The following is a 23,015-nucleotide window of genomic DNA, read 5'->3' on the forward strand; positions in this document are numbered from 1 at the left end:
TGCAAGAGGAGGGCCCAAAGTAACATGTTCTTCATCTTCTCCTTAACATCATTACAATGCTTCTAGTCTCAAAGCAATGCCAGCACGTATAAATGAAGCACACTGGAAAGGCCAGGGAATGGCAAGGCTGCACCCTGGAGAACTCTGAGGGCCTCTTAAACCCAAACAGAACCCCTGAAACCCCACTTTCAAGCACAGCAGTGTCAGACATTCATCTGGGGGTGCTACCACAGCCTCAACTGCAGGGACAGAAAGGGCACTGTAGTGTTTGTTCTTCCCTTGTACTTCAGTACTCAGCTCCACGTGTTTCTGCCTGAATGTATCATGCTTTTATACACCAAGGCAATCTGGGCCACAGTCCAAGCCTCTTGGACTCAGTCTAAAAGCTGGCTGCTGAAGTTGGATAGCTAGGCACACCAGCTTTAGTTTAGGTTTTAAAATAAAACTTCCATCCTTTCTGTTTGTGATGGTTGGTAGCATGACCTCAACATAACCAGTCTCAGAATACAATTTGTTCAGGTCTGCAGAGAGTCTTTAATGGCAACTCAGAGATGTGAGGACTTTATTCAATTTCACAGCACTTTTAATTCCAAGACACTATCTGAGCAGTGTTATTCATCCAAGAATGAGATGTGGAAGAAGAACACAGGGCTGGTCACTTGGCTTTACACACTTTACAAAAGTAAATAATCCAAAGTGAATTACTGTGCCTGCACTTTTCTGGGTGACTGGGGAGTGGGTCACTCCCCAGAAGCTCACTGCTGCTGTACTCATATACAGAAGCCCAAGATGAAAAATTGCAGCAGAAAAGTAATCAATGCCAGGGTGTGACTTTTGCAGGTTGCAGTTTGAGACCTGCATCCTGTGAGAGTGTGCAGATTGCCACTGATCTGGCCTCCCTGCTGCTCTTCCCACACCTTATGCTAGGCAAGGTCACTTAACTGTACAAGCCTCTGTTTCTTTTTGAAGCAAGGCTAAACATTAAATAGCAATAGGTAAAAAGATTAATAAATAAATAACCAAGACCTTAAAAACCTTTACAAAGTATAAATTACTCAACTGATATGTCAAGAAGTACTAATGAGGGAAGGAGAAGTCAATGGTAACAAACCAACACAGTGTCTCCACACTCTGCTTAGAGAGGCTGCTCACTGAAAGAGGTGAAGCCTCCTCCCATGCCTGGTAAAACATTAGTGGAGACACTGTTTAGAAATCTTCATCATCGAAGGTCTCAGTGCACTGCAGCATCACAGTCTCATGATCATAGTGAAGATCTTCTTCCTGAAAGCCCCCCCAAAGTCAAGCAGGATTAAAAAACAGAGGACTTCACTGATTTTCAAATATACAGCGAGTTGGTCAAGAGCTGATGTACCAGAAAATGCAGCATGAGCCCTCCCACCTCTCTGAGTCAACCATCAGCACTTGGTGAGTTCCTGAGGTGCCTGATGAAGAATAGCTCAAATTTTCTGCCAATTTCCTTCTAAAATCACAGGGCTCCACCCTGTGTCTATTTACATAATCTAGATAGCTATTACTGACTGTGGTAGCAAGTATGTCACATAACAGGCTCTGAAGGTATGAGAGTTTCCTTAACTGCTACCAACTTCAGGCTTTGCTCCACTTTTAGCAACAGAAGGAAAAGGTCTTCTCTTTCACCAGTTAACAGAGAACAAGTGGCTCTTGAGAAATCAAAGTCTGAAAGATAAAAGTATTCATGCCTGCAGTCCATCTATTCCACCTTCTGCATTGATGCAAGACTCCTCAGTGAAATACTGCTTTTAAAAATAGGTGCTGTTTGAAAATATATAGCTTAAGAAGCACTAAATACCACTTGCTTGTCAAGTGACTCATCTAAAACCCATAATTTTAAAAGAAAGTGTGCCTTTGAAGACACAAAGGTGCTCAGTACTATTTAGAAAAAAAAAAAACCCACTGAGTTTCATTTAGGTAAAAACCTTTGGATCTCAGTCTAAATTAACTCTTTACTGCCTTTGCTGCTAAGCTTCTCTTATAATGTGACATTAAGACAACAGCTCTTGAAAAATTACAAGATTGCTTAACTAATCTCATGCTCAGAAATACTCTATCATATACTGTAGAAACGTGCTCCTGTTCTCATTTTGGGGTCCCAGCCCTTTAAAGAGCTCTCCCTTTCCTTGTCCAAATTATTTCCCTCCTTCTCTTGTGTCTTTCTGAAGCTTTTTATTCCAGTGGGGTGCAAGCCCTTGGTAGCCTTGAGAGCCAGGGCAGTGGCTCAAGAGGAGCTGTGCTCGGTAGCTCTGTGACTCTGAAACAGCGACCATCCACAATCCAACAGCTGTAGTTGTAGTTTGTACCTGGACAGTTAACCAGAAATGACAGAACATGGCAGTGGCATGAATGACCAGCAATAAAATCCACCACCTCATCAGTTCTGCAGATGAAAGGAAAGGAGACCATGGACTGCCTTTTGTATTTCAGTGGTATGCCTTACCTTGGTACTTACTGTACTTGCTACCCACCTCTGTATTTCCTACAAGGTATGTGCACAGTGTACTGGGACACTGCTTTATCCTTGAGATAATTTATGCCAGCACTGCCCAAACTCCTGTGCTAGCATTGCACCAGCACAGGTTCCACATCAAGGGAAGGGGAATGGTCTGCAGAGGTTCAGCCATACCCATAAGGTAAGCAGGACGGGTTCCTTTCCCTGTCCAGTCCAGGAGTCTCTGATGCTCTGAGTAGCCCAATTTCTGGGGTAAGGTGAGTAGCCTATACTGATCTCTCTGTTGCTGCCTGAGTTGGTGTGTTTCAAGCTAGCTGGAACATCTTCTATCCCTGCTCTGCAACCACTTTCATAACTGTCTCATTCTGTTTGCTTTGAGATGGATCCGAATTTCTGCTCTCAAAACAAAAAATATCTTGTCAGTTATATTTTCTTTTTTCTACTCTTTTGCCTCTTGGCAGCACTGTCTAGATATGCTGTTCTGTACTCTAAATCAATATATATTGTGACCTTCATATTATCTAGCCTGGGTGATTTCTTCTCAAAGTCCCTTTTTATTGTCTTATCACAGATAACTAAAAGTTCCTGTGTAAAAAAGCCTGTGCAGCTTTTTATTTCCTTTCAGATCTACACAGTACAGTCAACTGCCAATTTGCAGTACTTTGGGCTCTTTTGCTGCTTGTCTTCCCATCACTCCCATTCTCCTAGTCTTATTTTAAATGTGCCTCTTTAAACCTTGAAAGATACACTATCTCTTCCCATACCACCTCATCTGAAAGTTGTGAGATGGACTTGGGCTCACACATAATGAGACAGCCCCAAGCAGAAGGACATGATGAGACCATGCCAGGCATGACACTCACAAAAGAAATTTAAAACCAGAAAATGCCATATCTTGCCTAAAGCTTTTCTTTCTTTTCTAGGCCTGTGGAGTTCATAGTCATTTACTTAAACACAAGAAGAGCTCTGCTCTTACACAGAACATACCTATTCACAGATAGCTGTGGAGATCAGTGTCTGGTCTCTGACAACAGCCAGCAGGGGAAGTTTAGAAAAAAGTGCAAGAATTGGGCACACAGTGTACTCTGTTTTACAATAAATACTTGTATATTATAGCAAACTGTGCTGTGAGGCCCTTTTGCACTGGAAATTGAATCTGTTCCTTCAGATTTAGTAATTGCCCATGGATTGATGGATTGATAACCCTGGAGTCTAAATGTGGTAATTTGTATGTACAAATATTTTTAATATGTTATTTGTTAATTTTATTTAGTGTTTTATAGACCTTCTGGTGTTACACACATTGAGTAATCATTCTGTGTACTGAACCCACCCCATGTACAAACAAAATGGTCTTGCAGTAACCCTCAGTTTTTTTTTTTTTTTTTCCTGTGCTTGATGCCATTCTCTGCACCTTCTCTAGTGCTACTATGTCCAGGATGGGGGAACCAAATGGCACGCAGCAGTCTCTCTGTGATGGATTCAGATAGTGCTGCAACACCAGTTTCTGCTTTGTTTTCTGTCACAACTACCCCTCATCACAAACCTATTTTCCTTCAAAGGAGCATCTGCTCAAGTACCAAAGGCCAGGTGGGAACTAGTCAATAGAAACCAGCAAACCAATGGCTAGTGTGGAGGTACCACTGACTCTGAACCAAAACAAGCACGCTCTGGCTGAGGGGTATCTCCCTTTCTGTTCTTTACCCATGTGCAAGCTCTGAGCCACCTCCATGGCAGGGAGGCAAGAAGGGGAGGAAGAACAATGTAAACACAGAGACTTCTTGCTCAGCCAACCTGCAACAATAGGCTGAACTTAGGGGGAAGCTCAGGAGCTTTAATTCAGCTCTTTCAAGAATACAAATATCCTGTTTCTAGGCCTGCCAATGGAGGGCTCGGGGCAGGGAACCTGGCACCCAGACAAGAAGAAGGTGGTTCTAATTCACTCAGAATGAAGCACCTGGGAGTTGATGGAGAGCTGGAAAGTGAGCTTTACCTGCTCAGAGGAGATTCAAGCTTTTCCACAAAGAACTTTAATGCAAACAATAATAATAAAAAAAAATACAATTCCTCATGTCATTTGCCATTTTGAATAATATTCAAATCAGTGTTCACCCACACTTAACCTCTTACAAAGGCAATCCTACTGGCCTTTTGGAATGACATATCTAAAATTATGAATGCCAAGTTCTTTTTGGAGTCATTCTGGACAATATGATCTGAAGCACTGAATCCCTTTCTAACATCTCTCCTGAAATACATTGCTCTGAAATACACTGCTCCTTCCATAAGGAATCCTTTGGCAAGGCTTACCTGGCAAAACTGTGTATTAGTGAAGAAGAGGTGTTTTAGGAAGTCAGTGACCTGTAGATAGAGTCTCTGGTGATCCTCTGGATTTTCAGAAGAGCAGATTGCAAATGCTGAACTGAAAATGGAACCAGATACTGTATTTAATTTTCTGTTCTGGTCTCCTTACCTTCTCTCCTCCATATTTCACTTATAAATAAAAAATATTAAAATTGTTTTCAAGATGGTTTTGATATTAAAGAAAATAGCCAAGCAAGACAGAGAGGAGTTGTGATGGATGCATTGATGAGATACTGTTTGCCAAGTGCAAGGCAGATTTGTAAGAACAGAGAACAGAAATACAAGAAATGGGTGTCACAATAAGGAGATCTGCTGATACATTACAGCATAGTAACACTGGTTTGGGGGAAAGTAAATATCCATTTAAAACAGACAGCAACAATGGTCATTTGGGAGTGTATTTGGTAGGGTTGTTCAGAGGAACAGCTTTAAATTCTGTGAAGTTTTTGAGTGAATACACTAACCTGTATTTAAACCAGGTCATGAAATGACATGTTAGCTATAACTGGCAGATGTGTGCTCAGATAACTGTGGCACAAAGCTAAGCTTTTCATTCTGGACCTCACCTCTGTATTCTTCCTGGGATTTTACAAAGTTCTGCCATCATACCTCTGTCCAGAATTACAAGGTGCAGAACAACAGGCAAGAAAGAGAAAACAATAAATGTTGACTATTGAAATACCAAACTGATTTGGGACCTAAAACAGATTTTAAAGATTCTAGTAATACTTTGCAGTATTAAGGAATACTTAATCTTATTTTAAAAGCAAATGGGAAATGTGACCTAATAAATGTTATTTAATAAATAAATAATTGTTAGTCTTTTTCTTCAATTCAAGTATATTTTGATCATCAGGCAAAACAACCTTATTTTAATTTATTCCTTTCTGGAAGTGCAACCTGGAATGGTGGTGAAAGGAAGATAAAAGATCACTCTAAATGTTGAGAAATAAGTAGAAAATGGGATTAAAACCCCATAGATTAAAAACACTATTTGCAAAGGAAAACAATCTTAACAAAGACTAAGGAGAAAGAATACATAAATGATGAATCATGTGATTTTCCTCTTGAGGAAAACAATGCTTTTCTTTCTTTGGTCTACTGGAAAAAATCAAAGGCAGTGCCAGTTTTGTATCTGACATGTTCTCTTCTAGGTTACTAATCTGAACTGAAGAGGAAAGAGATGTTATTATTAAAAAGGTCCTGTGTTTCTCTAATGTTACTGTTCAGGTCAAACACACTTTAACCTGATCACCTCCATGTGACTGAATTATGGTAAAACAAGGGAGAAAATGTTGAAAAATTATTGGTTTTGTTTCATTAAATGAGAGTATGGCTTATGATTAGCTGATTTATTAGGGAATGCTTCTTGGTCACAGGCCTGAAAAGTGAGAGAGAAAAAGACAACATGGCAAGTATTGTAAATTGAAAAAACAGAAAGCTGTGCAGAGTGGCAAAGAAAATCAGAAGGACCCCAGTTATCCTGAAGTGATGGGGCTCTTAGTAAGTGATTCTTACTGAATCTGCTATAAATGACCATTAATTGTTTCACTTTTTCCCCTTAAAGGGAAGTATTATTGTGAACACAGTTGCTGGAGGCTGCTACTCTGACCATTTATTAAAAAAGAGAGCTGTTGTCTTACACCACAGAGCACTTGCCATGGACTGCTGACAGTGGGCTATGAATGTACTGTGTCTACCAAAAGGGAGAGTCTGTAATTTACCTCTGGCTGGACATTCCCTGAGCCTTGCTTCTGTCAAGGAAACCAGCAGCAACATCAAATGCATCTTCAAACATCACCTAGCAGAGAAATCACTTCAGATGTCAGCATATCCAGCCACCTAAAAAGTTTTACCTAGGGCATAACTTTTAATAATGAAATCTTTAAAAGCATGATATTCTTTCTTTACATTTAACAGGTATGCTTACAGCTAGAGTAAGTCAAGAGATTTTGTGGAGACAGGAATAATGTGGAATAACTGTATTTCATGGCTAGGAACAAAAGGTCAATCCACTCCCTTAAGCCTGTGCTTCAACCTCTAGGAATTAGACTTCATATTACATCTCCCAAAAAATCAGTAAAAACCATGGATTGTATCTGTGCTTTAGAGACTTGACTGTGGACTGCTGCTTATGGCTGGAGATCTCAGCTGTATCAGCCAGTCTCTCCAAAACTGACTCCAATTAGACAAAGGAGTTTGGATGCTCCTTGTGCCAGACCACTAAACTCATTAGTTCACACTGCCATAATGCAATTCACACACTTTCTGTGCCAGAAATACTGTACAGGGAACATTCCCACAACATTCCTAAGGCAATGAGCAATATTTGACTTGTGTCCTGTGACTCAAAAAGGACGTGCCAATGCCATTTATTTCTATGCTAAAGGTAAACATCTGTCCCTTCCTTGCAGCTAATGAAATTACACATACCTCTTCGAGCAGCTAGTTACTTCAGCAATCAGTGCTCCAGGAACCATTGATAGAACTGGCTGTTATTTACTCAATCTCTTATTAATAAACTCCCATGTCTACTCAGTCACTGACTTCTTGGCTCTGTAGAGGTGCACGGTACAGGCAGTCATTGGCCCTGTACCACTGGGACTGGTCTAAAAATACTTTCTATTTGCTACCAAGTGCTTTGATTAAAAAAACCCCACCCAACCGAAAACACAGCAGGATTTAGCAAATTAGGTATCCCTTCTGGATTTAGATCATCTATGCTCTTTGGAGAGTCTGCAGAGCACAGTAACTGTATAATTCTTGATCTTGCTCCCTGTCCCTGGAGCAAGGTAGGAGCAAATTTAACTGTTACTTAGCACAGCAACTCCACAAGTCCATGGAGACTTGCAGGATTACTACTACTGCACTTCTATAGCTCACTAGGTATACCAAGAGAAAGTTTGGTGCAGATATTTACTCAAAGACTGCTTATTGTCTCCATTTACACATTCAAGTGATCTGAGAAAACGTAGTTACAACTACTGTATGTTTGCAATTAAAAGCTGCAGAGCCAATTGGCATCTGAAGACCTGGAGTTTCAGAGGCAGACTTTGAATGTTGCTGAGCACTTACTTCCTCTGGTGTGGAGACTGAGGAACCACTGGCTTCCTCACTGTTACCTCCGCTGTCCCTCACACTACCTTCAGTGCAAGCAGGCTCTGGGCAAGCAGCCTTGGGATCCATGAGGAAATCTCTCTGGCTACAGTACTGCAAGATGCTGTCCCTGCTCTCTTCATTAAGCTCTTGCCAGAGATGGGAAATAGCTGTGGAGACCTCAGGAAGAGGAACATCTCCAGTGCAAACAATTCCATGCTCTATCAGCAGGTCCACTGTGTGTTTATAAAAATACAGGTATCTGGAAGGAAAGAAAAGGGAGTATCTCTTAAGAGCAGGCTATAAGGCAGCCATCTACTGAAAATCAGCAGGACACCAGGGAGTAGCTCTGATCCATAAGTATTTCACTGACTCTGCCTCCCAGACTTCATACAATTACTGAATGATGCCCAACACTGATGATTTCACCTGCAAAAAGCAGGCTCCAGCTTCAGCCTCAGCAGGACTGCCTCACAACAGAAGCTCCAGGTTGTATGGGTTGCATGGGCAAACTTCATTCTAGAATTTAATACATTTTCAGTTACTTGCCTTTGTATCCTGAACCTTTTGCACTGCAAGTCACGTGTTATGCATTTGCTGGCATCGCACTACACTTTAAAGCCCTGGCTGAGGTCATATCCTGATGCAGTAGGTACTGTACATACAGAAAGAAAGACTCTACCCCAAGTCTGGATGCTCTGACTTATGCATGGGAGCTCCATTTCCTCCATTTTACATCTAAGGAAACACATCCCTAACACTAACTTCTATGCAGTCTGTAGTGAAACTGGTGGTGGAACACAGGGGTCATAACTTCTACCCAGTGACTAAATCTCAGATCAAGCCTGCTTCTTCTGTTAGCACTGTGTGGCATAGTGAACCAAGGATAATGTCTACTTCAGAAAGCAGCACTGAAGGTTATTTTACATTAATTAAATGCTTAGAGAGTCTCAGATGAAAAGAAAAAGATCAAAGGAGTATAAACCAAGAGCTCTATAAACAGCAGTCATTGATACTATGTTTAGGCTTAAAATGATTCCTTGGAAGATGTCCCAAATAAGCATATTTCCTGATTAACTGAACAGTATTGTATGAGAAAGTAACTCAAAAAATTCTTTTTTATTTGTTCCAGCAAATCAATATTAAAAATTATAATTTTGTAGGCAAACATAAACCTGTTTAAACCCAAGTTTCCACACTCCGGAGTATTTTCCACCACTGCTGGAGACAAAATAGCAGAAGGGGAATAAGCATTCTCATGTAAGCTAGTGCACTCACTAAGTTTTCTGGATGTCCAGCTCCCAACAAAGGACCTGGAAGTTCTCAAGCAGAAGAACAGAAACCACCATTAGATTGCTCTGCTAAAGAAATTAAACTTGAAGCACAAGTCAACTATTTCCTTCCCAGCTGGAAGGAGACAACCACATTTTGCACTGGACAGAGTACTGTGAAGTCCTACCAATGTGTCTCCTGCTGCTGAATGTGGGAATAAAACCCAGTCAGTTGAAGCTCAAAGCATTTCTGATGCTTCCCAAATAATGTGATTACATGATCACCAAAAGGTTGTTGCTTTCTTTGCTGAAGAGTCTTTATCGTTTTATGCCTGTTATAAAAGGTAATTTTTTGACAAGAATTAGCTATAAACCAAATGCAATCTGCCCTAGGGCTACGGGATAAGTGTCAGAGTCTACACAGTGCAGGTCCTGGTCTACCTGGCCAGTAAAGAACATTAAAGTCAGGTGTTTATGGCTCTGTCGTGCAGTCTTTGATGAAGCAGATTTTTCTAATCCTGAAAATATTGATTCAGCACATTTCAAGGTCTTCTAAACGATACCTTAACTACAGCTACCTCCAATTCTAACAGGAGCTAAAGCATGAGCAGGAGTGGGAAGCTGGTGCCATCTGCTGGTCCAGCTGCAGTCTCCTTTTGAGGAAAAACCCTGTGATCAAAGGGATTTTTAGAAATACACAGCAGTTCAAAGAAAAAGAGAAGAAGGAACTGCAGAAGTTTTTGGTTGTGGTGGTGATAACATGGAAGAGGATGCTAGCTGTAGCTCTGGATTTTCCTGCACTGCATGTTATTAACTGTGGAATGGTTAGGGTGAAATCGACTGCTTGATGGTACAGGATAGATTACACATGCATCTATTTCTCATATCTTGGCAATCAAATAATCGTTTATCCTGTTGGAAATGCAGGATAAAACCTCTAAGTACCTCTTAGTGTTGTCTGACAGGAAGGGGAAGAACATGGAGTATAATACTTGGTTTTAGGATACCACTAACTTTGGAAAAAAACAGTAATTTTATCATATTTACATTATGACTTCCAAATAAAATACATGGACAACTGACATGATAACAGTAGTCTTTGACTTTTAGGTCCCGCACCATGCATTTAGGAGCTTAAAAGGTTTAAAGACTCACATCCACTAGCCCCAAGTGTAACATACAAGTGTCTAGGTTCCCCCCATTCCCCAGTGTTGCAATTTTGCATTGTTGCAGAATGCCTTCTGATATGTTCCAGACAACCACTATTCTGCAGGCCAGAGGCTGAGGATTATAAGTTCTTACTTGGTTGAATCCAGCCTTACTCTACTCTGATCCTACTGAAAAAGTACTCCAAGCTGTCAGGAGCTAAGGGTCTGCTTCTGGAAGGGGCAACAGTGTTCAAGCTCTCCATAACAAAGCCATTAGAGGAAGGATGAGCATCACTGTGAGGAACAGAATGTGCTTACCTCTGGTTCCTGCACCTCCTTGGAACACATACACATAGACTCTTGGCAAATTCATCTGGTGCAGCAATTCTTACCCTCCTAAATTCTAGCCCAATGGCAGGGATACAGTGGTAAAGTGTGGCAACACAGGGACTGACACACTTGAAAGAAATTTTCTTCTTTTCCTTAAGGAGTGAAAATCCTCAGGGATTTACCAAGGCATGAAAAGCTGGGGGCTGCTACAACTCTAAGAGTCTGTTCATGTGCAGGCTGCAGGGACTTAGGAAGTGATCAGCTTCATCACCAGCAGGGCCAAAGTTGCTGGCACAAGGCTTCTCTGAGGCAGACACAGGCTCCAGCAGGGCTGCATGAACAGCTGTGCCTGGATACACAGTGAAAATGCAAACAAGTTAAATCCCTGAAGCAATGTGGGGTGCACCTACCGTTCAAATTCCACTAGATCTGGGGATAAAGTGTCTGAAACCTGGGTCAATTCTGGCTTCCCATATTCTTCCAGTGTTTGTTTTTCACATTCTTGAAGCAAATACCAGATGGCAGAGTCACTTTCACTCATATCTTCTGAGGCTGATGCAGTGCTGGAAAGAACACAAGGGGAAAAAAGCCATAATAATAGCTTCTCAACTCAATTAATAATGCCCTTGTAATGGTGACTCCAGAGCCTAGGGGAATTCTTCCCAAGCCAGCTTCTTCCTCCTTTTGCTTTTCAGGCAATGAGACATCCTTGCCAGAGATCAGCTACATAGAAGGGAAAAAAAATACAAGCACTCTTTGGAAATGAGACCAACAACATGCTTAAAATGTTTGTGTACTTCATGGGATTACAGTGGTGCAGGTGAGACCTCTTTGTCCTTTCCTCATGAGGAAAAACCTCTGCTTGGAAATACAGTAACAATGACAGAGTTTCAAAGATGCTGGGATGGAAGCAAGTGCAAAATATTATCATCTTTTCTTGACTGGTATAAGCCCTTACCTCTGACTGCCGAATTGCCTCCTGACATATTCCTCCCTGACTTCCTCCAAGCTGGATGGGCTCCCATCCTCCAGACTGCAGCTCGCTGTTGTCAGCAGAAAGGTTACTGTCACATCAACAGCACTTTTGGCTTCTCTCTCACCCTCAGCCCCAACCAAGCAGAATACTGTCAACAACTGGTTCTTCACAAGCCACAGCTTTTCATTAGGCAAAAATGGTGTGAAAGAAGAAACATCTGTTTTCCCTAGAACATAACTAGCATTACTGGGAGTTTATGAACACTGAGGAACTTAGAATCAATACCTTCTTCCTAACATTGATTTTACAGAACTGATGGTGAAAACAACCTGCAAAACTCTGGGCATGCACTAGTCAAAACAGTATTTTTTTTATTATCTTATAAAGAACAAATTGCATGTGGAAAAACCCTGACATCCAGCCTGTGATTCACAAGCAGTATGGATTTTACATATATGCAAGTACATACAAGGGGAAGCTTGCCTCAAACTCCCCTCAACGAGACTCTCTGCTTGTTATCCTTTCAGTTTTGCTCAGTCAAACTATTCTTTCCACCTGTGACTCACTTGTATGGATTATCTAAGGATGTGGGTTCAGATGAGGTTGTTCATGTTAAGCACTGAGACTTCTAATTGATTCAAATTATTGGAGGTGTGAGTCACATGAATAACAGGTTTTTTTCTACCTGACAGGAATGTGGACACTTGAAGGGACAAAAAAAATATGTCCAAAGCCTCTACCCTATCAGCCCCTAGTCCTGCTTGCTGCTAGCAGAGGCAGTGGCCAGCAGCACTAAACAGAAGGCACGTTGGTGGGGGCGTGAGGCCCCGCAGCAGGAGCTGCCACAAGCGCAGGCGGTACCTGCTGGCCAGTGTGACCGAGGTGTCACAGGCTACTGTAAGAGAACAGGGCGTGAGGATGGCCTGCCAAGCTGAAAGAAAACAAAACTGTAGCATCTCTCTTAACCGTTTATATCAGAGTACACTCTTAACCAGGGGCTTCAATCTCCTAACCTAGGAAATCCTTTTACCTCACACCACAGCATGCTGTTGCGCAATCTTAAGCTCTGGCAGGGCTGGGTGCTGGTGACAGCATGTGAGTGGCACTGTGCCACACTGCTGCGGCCAGGAGGAGCACACAGCTCCTGCAGGCTCTGGGTGGGAGCCTAAGAATCCAGCCTGGGGACCCATGCCAGCCTCATACCTGCTGGGATGAAGATGCCAAGGGTACTCAGCCTGAATGGCCTGCTGCCACGGGGTAGCAGGAATTGCTTGTTTCCTCTCTTCACCTAGGCTGGGGAGGGGGTAGGAAAGGCTGAGTCAGAGGGGGATTTCTGAGATACGGTGCTCAGTGGATTGGCAGGCTTCTCACTGTCCCTCACTTATTGCTACAACTAAAGGCACAGCTGGTGCAATGCTTTAATGGGTGTACTTCTATCTCTAACAAATACATAAAATACATAAAAACCAAGTCCAGGCTCTTTGTCCAAGCAAATACTTGCATACAGTTACCTTTCATCTTCAGCAAAGAACACAAGGTTTGCTCCAGCTTCTGGATAGATGTCTTAGCCTTACGCAAAACCTGATACTAAACATAAGAAGAAAACAGAACTGATTGTTCTCTGCTCTAACTAGATTCATGTTTTAACATGCCTTTGTTGCTTTGCTTCTCCTTCATGTTTACCTTCAGCAATTTCCATGTCTCTGTGAAAACAACTGTGTTGCTTCACTAGCTACCCTTATACATATGAAAAGGGAAAAGAATTAATAAAAGAGTAAACTTCAATATAGAATATAAATATTTGGGTATACATTATGCAATACATACACATAACACCCAATCACACAGACATTTGCTACTTAACTCTGATCTTTTTTCATCAGCAAATGGTCTTGTTTGGATCGCTCTCTTCTTGGAGCATGTCCAGAAATACCATGCTGTGAAGTCTTGTTGGATGCCTACCAACTTAAGGCATAAGATTTTACTAATGACTTCCCATGAGACTTTTGCTAGGAGAAGCCTTTGCCATGTTCTACGTTGCTGTAACCTGGATTACAGCAGCATAAAACACAGCAAAGACTTCTCCTAGGAAAAGTCTGGGTTAACAGATTAACTTCAGTGCTGCACATCATTCCTTCATCATCTGTGCCAAGCACTCCTGAAAACATATGGCCAGTGCATTTAAACATACACATCTTCAAAATATTTCAAGATTTTTGTGCATGGTGAGACCATCGATATCTACCTTGCAGAGCTTTCATGCTGGATATTTTAGCCAGGCACCAAGCACTAAGATTACAAGCAACCTTCTGCATTAAGACTTTTTAAGATATTAAAACTTCCTTGGGTCTCAAGAGTCACCCAAGGGGCACAAGACACTATGAAAAAGCAATTCCAAGAGCTGGCATGTGAACACAGTCCCTTTAGACCAGGCAAAGGAAGTAGTTGTTTAGTCTTGGCATCTGAGATCCCGCTGACTTCAGGTTAACTTGTATCTTGCTCAGAACATGGCAAACTGAACTCTTACTTCAACCTACATGAGGGCTAAGGGACTCAGCAGGCACAAGCCACATATAGTGGTATTTAGCATATTCAGGAGACAATTTCTATCCTAAACAATCATTACTCCCTCTACTTTACAAACTGGAAAACTGAAGGTAACTAATGGAACTAAACAAGTCAGTTGCAGAGTTGAGTAGATACTCTTGATGTTTACTCCTCTGCCTTGAGCATGGTAATTTCAGTCTTTTTAGTACTGTTTTGAGTAAATTTCATCTTCATAATTTTGCTTAAATAGTTTCTTCATTTAGAAACCAAAAAAACAGTATTGGTGCTTGATTTTATTCCTGAACTTATTTTTCCACTGTCTTGAAGACAAAGTGCACCTCATAAAGCTAAATGAATTATTCCTTTCCCTCTAACTCCTTCAGTCCCTAAACTCACTGTTCTGATTTCAGAACAAAATACTGTGACATCAGCTTCATCATGGGATCCCTTGGTTTGTTTCCAAAATACTATAAAAGAAAAGGCAAAGCCATAAAAATGCTGTAAAAAGCCAATAAGAAAAGTACAGATAAGGCACATGATAAAGTCATGACCCAGCAACTAGAAACTGGACAACTCACTTAGGCTGAGTTGGCAGCTTTAAAGAGATCCAGGACAGGTGCATACAGTGAAATTACACACATACTGGCACCCATAAAGAAATAATTCTCAGTGATTGAGCCTAAACCTGGTTAAATTTTAACATACTCATGTATTACAATGATGCAGAGAGAAAGAGCCACTGTTCCGCACCTTTGAGGCACAGCTGTCTGACTGGGATAAAACTCTTCCCCGCAAGCTGCTGAAGAGTCTTGCCAGAGGAACCCAGTGGTGTGCCTGTGGCAAGTGCTGCTTTGCCATGCAGTGTTCTACCTCTTGCAGGCGTCTCAGGGGATTGAGACTCACTTTGGCATGTGTCTTCCTACAGTCTCCAGCTGTGCCTGTTGAAAGCTGCAATGCAACATTTGTTTATACTGAATAAATATCTAACTGAAAGGAATCTTACAGCCTGCATAGTGGATAGACAAAAAGAAAAAAAAATCTGTCTGACAGGAGTTTATCTTTCTGTAGAAAATCATGGAGTTGGAAATATTTTCTTTGCCTGAGAGATACCTGCCTGTTAAGTACTTACTAAAACCTAATTTACCACTAACAATTAACAGCAACCCAGCTGAAGCCAGCCTCCCATCTCCTGCACCCTTCCCTACACTGATTTATGTTTCATTTCCATGGAAAACCCAGGGCTTGGCTTCACAAAGCACTAAGACTCCTCTGCTCCCACCGATGTTGCTAAATGACAGGCTTCTTTACAGCATATAGATTTTTTTTTTTCCCCCAATAAACTGTGACACATTGGTGTGGGCAACGATACCAGACATACTCTTACACGAGAGGGCCAGATCCAGGCCCAGCCGGGCCTGGTGCAGCTGCCCCGCCGGCCCGACACAGCCTGAGGCGCCCGCCTGGAAAGCCCTTCCCGGCTTTCCACTGGATTAATGCCCCCTGCCTCGCTACCGATCGCAAGCACAGCCTAGAGGTACGAGTGCCCGCCCCTGCTGCTCCTTCAGCGGTCGGAGGCACGGCGGGCCGGGGGAAGGCCGTGAGGGGCCGCGCCGGGAGCTCTGGATGGTCCGCGGGCTCCGGATCAATCCATCAATCACGGCACCCGCCCCGCCCCGCCGCGCCTCTGCCGCCCGCGCCGAGCAACACCAGCCGCACGTGGCGCCCGGCCAATCGGCACGCAGCCGGCGCGCGGCGGCGGCCAATCAGAAGGCGGGAAAAACGCGGGCTGGACGCGCCAGCAGGGTGGCAGTGGAGCAGGGACGAGGTAGGCGGGCAAGGCATCTTGGGAGTTGTAGTCCCGCTGGGCCGGGCCGGGCCATCCCCTCCCCGCCCCGCCCGTGGGCGGGCGGAGCCGGCGGCGCCGCGGGTTCCCCATGGCGGCGGCGGCGGAGCGTACGGACGAGCTGGTGCGGGAGTATCTGCTCTTCCGCGGCTTCACCGCCGCCCTGAAGCAGCTGGACGCTGAAATCAAGGCGGACCGGGAGAAGGGTTTCCGGGTGAGCGGCGGCCGCGTCCCCGTTCGCGGGGGGCGCTGGGCGCGGGTGCGCCCCGCGGAGGACGCGCTCCCCGGGCGGGCCGCGGGCGCCTCTTGGCGCTCCCGGGGCTGGGCGAGGGGAGCGGGCCGGGCGGCGGAGGGAGCCCTCGGGGCCTCCGCGCTTCCCCGCTAGAGCGGGCAGGGCTGGGCGCCGGGGCCCGGCCGGCCGCACGGGCGGGACCGCGCATCCCGGAGCCGCCCGGCCCGCCCGCCGCCGCTTAGGGACGCCCGGCAGCCTCTGGCGGGGCCTGTGGCCGCTTGAAGGCTCCGCTCCCGCTCGGCTCCAGGGCGCCGTCAGCGCAGGACTGGGCTCCATCCCCTCGCCTGCCTTCCGAGCCGGGGGCTGCAGCTCCGGCAGCCGCCCCGCGGCGCTGGCCGGCCCGGCCGGCTGCGGACCCCGCGTCCCACCTGTGACCCGCCGGCGGGTTCTGGCTTCGAGGCGAGAGGAGCGGAAGAGAGGGCAGGAAGACATTCCTTTGCCTGCATATTTTCTCCGTCATGGGATATTTATGCAGCGGCTTTACAGCTCCGCGCTTTAGTTTGTATGTCTTGGGTACCAGCTGCCTTGACTAACACGTGGAAATAGGCGCAGAATTTGCAGTTTCAGTCCATTGTGTGAGCTTTGTATTCCTGTAGCAACAGTTTCAAAGCCCTGAATGTAGTGCTTTGAACAGTCAAGATTTTTCTTTGACCAGCAATATAGGCACTACTTTTGTCATTAATAAATCATGTTGCTTTTATTTTTTAAAACATCAGCACTTTGCTGGTGACTTAATCTGAATTTTGTCCAAGAAGGATCTGCTGGGGTCACAAACTTCAGTTTTCTATATCTGTAGGAAGCCACAGAGATAAAAGTTGGGTATGTCCTAAGATACTAAATGGTGAGGGAAGAGCAAACCACATATTAAACAACCTTATTTTAATTTTGTACAGGATGCAGTTTTTTCTTTTTCTAATGTCTGTCTCGGCCATCAGAAACCACTGAACAAAAAATCTATTCCCACACTACCTTTCTGCCTTATTCATATTGCAGAAATGACTTCCAAAGAGACATAATGACGAAAAAGTCCTTCTCCAAATTTTTATGCTTGCCTTGTTAGTAGATGATGTTACTAAAGATAAAGGTACTTCAAAAATTGCAGTGGAGCAGAACTGACTTCCTCTTTCTCTTGGCTAAATGCAGGTAGTTTTCCTTTTAGTCTAAAAATAATATTTTTTTTTCAGGTGCTGCACTTGAGTTTTAAACATTTAACCACATTAATATTTTTGTTATTATCAATCGACTTTTAAAGGAGGTGGAAAGTTTTGCTTATTTGCAAAAAATCCATCAGTTAGATTCAACCAAATGTGATATTTCTGTCAAAATCTGTTTGGCTATGCTCTGTCATATTTCTTTTTTCTTCATTTACAAAGTGCTGCAGAATGGAAGAATGCTAATGCAAAATGCAGAGTGTTTCCAGGATTAGAAAATAGCTAATGTATAACGATTGTACCGTACTACTTACGCAGTTAAAGCTTCTCAGCACTAAGTTACAGAAAGTCTCGTGCCTCAAGAGCCCTCACATGACTGAAGTCTTCCCTGTTTTGCCCTCTTTAGGTGGATAAGATAGTGGACCAGCTGCAGCAGTTTGTTCAGAGCTACGATCTGGCTGCCCTGCGGGATTACTGGAGTTATCTGGACCGGCGCCTTTTCAGCCGTTTGGAAGATGTGTATCGGCCAACAGTGAACAAGCTGAAAACCAGCTTATTCCGATACTACCTTGTCCATGCTATTCAGGTAGTGTTTGATTTTTAGGCTGTTTTATAAACGTCCTGGTCTCTGAAACCAAAGCAATAAACTACCTTTGTGAGCCTCTGCCAGGCCTGCTGGATTAGGAACAAGCAGTTCATGTGTCATGATCAGCAGGGTAGTATGGAGTTTGATGCAGACTCACATGACAAGCTTGTGTGCAGGATAGGGAAACTCAGGCATTAGGGGAACATGGTTTGCTGTGTGCAAGATATTCACACTCACATAAAGACAGGTTTCCCTCAGAAAGGATGACAGTACTGCTAGCTCAGTCCTGCTCAGTTAACTTAGATACTGGCAGAGAACACAAGGTTCAAACCGGAACAAGGAAATGTGGGAGAGAAAATGAATGTCTTTTTGCTTGCTCTGAATAGGACAGAAAATAATGAGCTTAAAATGAAACAGATTTTTTCTGTTCAAACCCTGAAAAGTCAATGGAGTATGTTCTCCCCTTGATTCTTCTTGGTTCCATTCCCTGACTGAAGATCTGGGTGTTGGTGGACTCAAAATCTAATACTTCATTCCAGAAGTGTGCATTTTCATGGTTTGTTTTGCCTTGTGCTTCCCCTGAGCTGTGGCAGTCCTGTTTGAATAATGTGTCAGATGAAAGCCTTTTCCAGCTATAGGTACTGTAGGTACTAAGTAATTTCAATTATACCTTGGTCCTGTGTATGAATGCTCATGCCTCATTTCAGTGCACTCTGTGCTGGTTTAACTGAAATCACTGTGTTTGGCTTCATTGGTCTCGGCCTTTGAACAGGATTGTGGTGACTAGAAAGAAGGTTGTATTAAGTGCATTTGTGAGCTTCTCCTAGTGTATGTGGGATTCTTTTGTTTCCTAGTGAATCTGTAACTTAACCACTCGCTGTGTCAGGGTGGTGAAAATAGTTGTTATTGTGTTTTTAACAAAAAGCAAATATTCCTAGACCTAATCTGGTGGCATTTACAGAAGTGTGAGCCCTATTCTTCGTGCTCTGTTTCAGAATGGCCGCAATGACAAGGCGCAGGAGTTCTTCCTCAAGCAGGCCTCAGAGCTCCAGAACCAGGCAGAGTGGAAGGATTGGTTTGTCCTGCCCTTCCTCCCTGCTCCAGACTCCAACCCCACCTTTGCTACCTATTTCTCGCGCCAATGGGCAGATACGTTCATCGTGTCTCTGCACAACTTCCTGAGCGTTTTATTTCAGTGCATGCATATCCTTCTTTGCAACTAATAGTTAAATCTCCCTTGTCCTGGTGTTATACTTTCAACAGTTATGCCAAGGATATAGTATTGTGGAACTTCTTGCTTTCAGGTGATTTTTTTACAGCCAAGACTTAATGGAAAGTTGGTGTTTACCAGAGGGTGTTGGAATAGTTACTGCTCAATTATCTGATGTTATGTTGTATTCCCTGGGCAAAACAATTGTGGTTGTTGCTGATGCTGAATCATCCTGATGCTAGTCACTAGAAGTCTTGTGCACATCTTGTTCTCAAATAGTTTTACTCGTTGCTTGACATAGTACAAAAAAGTGATACAACCTTGGGTCATAATCCATAACTGTACTGGCATCTTGTGTTAGATCCTTCTTTGGGTACATTTTGTTCACAACATTGCCTAGTGACAACTCATTGTAATATAGCAGTTGATTTTTGGCAGAATAAGTTTTTAGCCCCATGCTGCAGAGTTCTGTCTTGTTTGGTGATGGGCAGGCTTATGCTGCAGCTGGAATACAGCTCATTTTAAACTGTTTCTTCAGTGTACAGTAAAGCAGTAATAGAATCTGTCTTGCCCTCCACTTCTGACTCTAAAAAGAAATATTCTAAAAATCCTTGCTAAGTCCACATGAAATAGTTTGTGCAACACCAAAATAAAAAGTTAAGTAATTAAGCTATTGCTAATCTTCTGGTCATGCACATACTTTTTGCTAATTGTATGGACTGAGCAGCTTTGTTTGTACAGAGACATGGTCGGTATGGAGTGCTGACTTTTAGAATTAAGCCAGGTGCACACAAGTTATCACCTCGATTTTCTTTAACATTACTTACCAGTTCCAGTCATACTGAACTTTGAAGCTGAATGTCTCAGGACCAGTCTCATACAAGAAGAAAATGAATCATTGCGGCATAAGGTCAGAACTGAGATCACTCTTTAGCTGCTGACTGTGTGATGTGAGTTTTGTAAAATTGATTCCATCCATTTGAGAACATTGTAACTGTTCTGTTTGATGCAGTTATTTTAAGGAAGATTCTTTTAGTCCTTTGTTTTGTTTTGATTTATCTTTCAATTGTTTCCAGCATACTTAGGGTTGTGATTGTATTGTGAAAGATGTGTTTAGGATATTCTTGTCCCTCTGCTGGAGGTGATTGTCTCCCCTCCCTGTGCTGTCTGACAGGTGGCTGAATACTATACAAACTCATTCTCTGTTAGATTGCAAAGTCCAAACAGGTGAAACTGGTGGCAGGTTAAGGATACATGTTTTAGAGTTATAGAATGGGTTGGCTGATTTTGTGAATAGTATTCAGTCACTTCCAGATTTTAGCTGATGCAGGAATATAGAGAAATAGAAGCAATAAAAATGGACAGTAAATTCTGGCAAAGTGACAGAAACTGTTACTTCTGAAATGGCCCCCTCACCATGTTTCGTGTGTACTTAAAGTAATTTAGACCAACTAATGGAAATGTGAATGTCTGTTTCCCAACTCTAGATCTTACAGTAAACCATAAAAAGGATCTGTTAGTTCAGACAAGATGTTGCCCAGCTCCATGTCTTGCATTTGACAGTATCATCAGTAGATACTTATGGAAAGGGTGTAACACGGGTCAGTCATTTCCAGATATAACTTCTGTTAGAGAAGTTTGTGAAATCTGCAGTTTGAGAACTTTCTAAACTATAGATCACATGTGGATTATCACATACAAGTAGGAAGGCTTATTCATGTAAGCAGAACTTTTAATTTCGCTTCCTCAAACATACCAAGAAAATCTCCTTCTGTATAAATACTTCAGTAAAGTTTGTACTTTACCTCCTGTGTTACAAAACATTGTTGAATGTTGTGTTTCCTGTTTGTACTGTTTTAATAGCCGTTCAACACTGTCCTAGAAATAGAAGTAAAATAGAATAATTGATTTCAAAAAGGAGGCAGTTTTTGGGGAAAAAATCCAAGATTTGTCACTGTGTACTGTATGGAGTTAGGTCAGTCAAACAGGAGGGTTCTGCAAAGATGGTCAGTGAATAGGGTCTGAGGATGAAGTATGTTTTTCAAGAGAGCTCTTTTATTTCCTCAAATTTTGTATTCTTTACTTTTAGTCATATTAAACCTATAGTTTGTGTTTTGCATGTTGGCTGATATAATTTGCAGTCCAGATAAAAGTTTTCGGTCAAATAGACAGAAGTACAACTAGACTTTCACTTTTAGTCAACTCCTCAGGTCAGAGGGGGAACCAGCTACCTCTAGAATACAGGTTTTATAAAAGGATGTCAATAAATATGGAATTTTATGCTAGCTGAAATTAAGTAGTGATTTTGTTTTATGCTGCTGAAACAATGGAAATACATAAATAGCAAGCTATATTTCTAAAGCTCATTTTTCTTCCTGTGTTTTCTTTCCTTAAATATTGTGTTAAAAAGAAAAGGAAATATATCTGAAAAACAAATGTACAGAAACAGAAAAACCTGAGGAACTCTGTGTAAGAGTCACAGGCATAAACCACATCTGTTCCAGAAAGCTGCATCGTGAGTTTCCTCTCTACTAAAGGGAAAAAGAGATGGTTTTCTTTCTCCGTAATGTGGGGATAAATCTCACTATCATGCTTAGGAAGGAGTTGCAGAGGGTGGATGTATTTCAGGGTGACCTGGTTTCACTGACCTTGTTGCACCCTGCCAGTTCAGCAAGCCCTTGGCTGTGGGAAGATTACCTTCTAGGCTCCGTGCCTGCATTGCCCTGGCCTCAAACCGCCTGCACGGAGAGGGACTGGCGAGCTCTGCCCTGCCCAGCTCTTGTTTCCCAGCACCACTAATGTCCCCACAGCCAGCCCGAGGAGAGGGATGAAGGGTTTTAAGTAGGCTCCAGTTTCATGTGCCTGAAGTACTGATTGTTTTGACTATTTGGACTAATGTGGTGTTCAGCCGGTCAGAGCAACTTTTTTCCTTGCCCGCCCTTCTGGAGCTGTTGAAATAAAAGGAGTAAACAACTTCAGTGAGTGGGAAGGAGGTGGAATTCAGTGACCCTATGCTTACTTGGCTCTTTTCTCCTGTTGTAGCTGTTTGCTCTGCAGGCTGAATCCTCCCGCATGAAGAAAGAGGAACTGGAGGTGGAACAAACAGTTATGCATCACAAGTTGCCTGCGTATGTGGCCAACATGGATCGACTAGGGGACTCTGAGCTGTGAGTGCCTGCGGGAGAAGAGCTGGGGACAGGCTCTGCTGCTTTTGTTGGGTCAGGGAGATTCCTGGAGGGTCATTTCCATGTCTCCTGCCCTGGGATTCAATGCAGAAAGACATCCAGGCTGAAATTATGATGACCTAAGTAGGTGTAATGGAATTCATTACAGGTGTCCCTCCCATCTTTTGGGAGGTTCTTGCAAACCAGTGAGAGCCCAAGCACACATGGAAGTGATTCTGCTCTGCTGTCAGCATTGCACCAAGATGTTCTGGGCATCTAGGGCACTGGTAGCAGTGCAATACCTGCAGTATTGTTCAAATGAAGTGGATTGGCTCTTGATCAGTGCCATAGGTGAATGCCCGTGTTGTTTTGTAGATACTGTTACTGTATGACCCAAAGGGATTCTTGTTACACAACGATGCTTTCTTGCTTTTGCAAAGGGAAAAAGAGCTTCTCTTCTGTGAGGCTCAGTTATGCACAGATTTCCCCATGAACTTGCTTTAGTTAAAAGTGTGTTTTATGGCTACATCTGTTTTGTGCCTATCTCTGGAA

General features: G+C 43.1%; 2 protein-coding genes across 3 annotated transcripts in view; one reads left to right on the forward strand and one right to left on the reverse strand.

The window, feature by feature from the left end:
- STRA8 (stimulated by retinoic acid 8) lies at positions 1-16,153 on the reverse strand. Its single transcript, XM_031503697.3, has 10 exons — positions 15,881-16,153; positions 15,602-15,745; positions 14,968-15,165; positions 13,182-13,257; positions 11,653-11,737; positions 11,105-11,257; positions 7,925-8,207; positions 6,574-6,650; positions 4,796-4,907; positions 1-1,281 (listed from the first exon to the last, which is right to left on the reverse strand). The coding sequence occupies exons 1-10, from the start codon at positions 16,151-16,153 to the stop codon at positions 1,207-1,209; spliced, it is 1,476 nt and encodes a 491-aa protein (XP_031359557.3). The 3' UTR covers positions 1-1,206.
- WDR91 (WD repeat domain 91) overlaps positions 16,118-23,015 on the forward strand; it is an 18,387-nt gene continuing 11,489 nt past the window's right edge. Inside the window, exons 1-5 of one of the 2 annotated variants that reach the window (XM_085568542.1) lie at positions 16,118-16,274; positions 17,910-18,089; positions 19,085-19,292; positions 20,127-20,209; positions 22,342-22,466. In XM_085568542.1, coding sequence (XP_085424668.1) covers positions 16,152-16,274; positions 17,910-18,089; positions 19,085-19,292; positions 20,127-20,209; positions 22,342-22,466 — 719 coding nt within the window. In that variant the 5' untranslated portion in view covers positions 16,118-16,151. The remainder of the gene's footprint in view (positions 16,275-17,909; positions 18,090-19,084; positions 19,293-20,126; positions 20,210-22,341; positions 22,467-23,015) is intronic. The other variant, XM_085568543.1, reaches the window with a different exon arrangement.

The sequence above is a fragment of the Lonchura striata genome, chromosome 1A, assembly GCF_050655825.1.
Source record: "Lonchura striata isolate lonStrDom1 chromosome 1A, ASM5065582v1, whole genome shotgun sequence".
Lineage (NCBI taxonomy): Eukaryota > Metazoa > Chordata > Aves > Passeriformes > Estrildidae > Lonchura > Lonchura striata.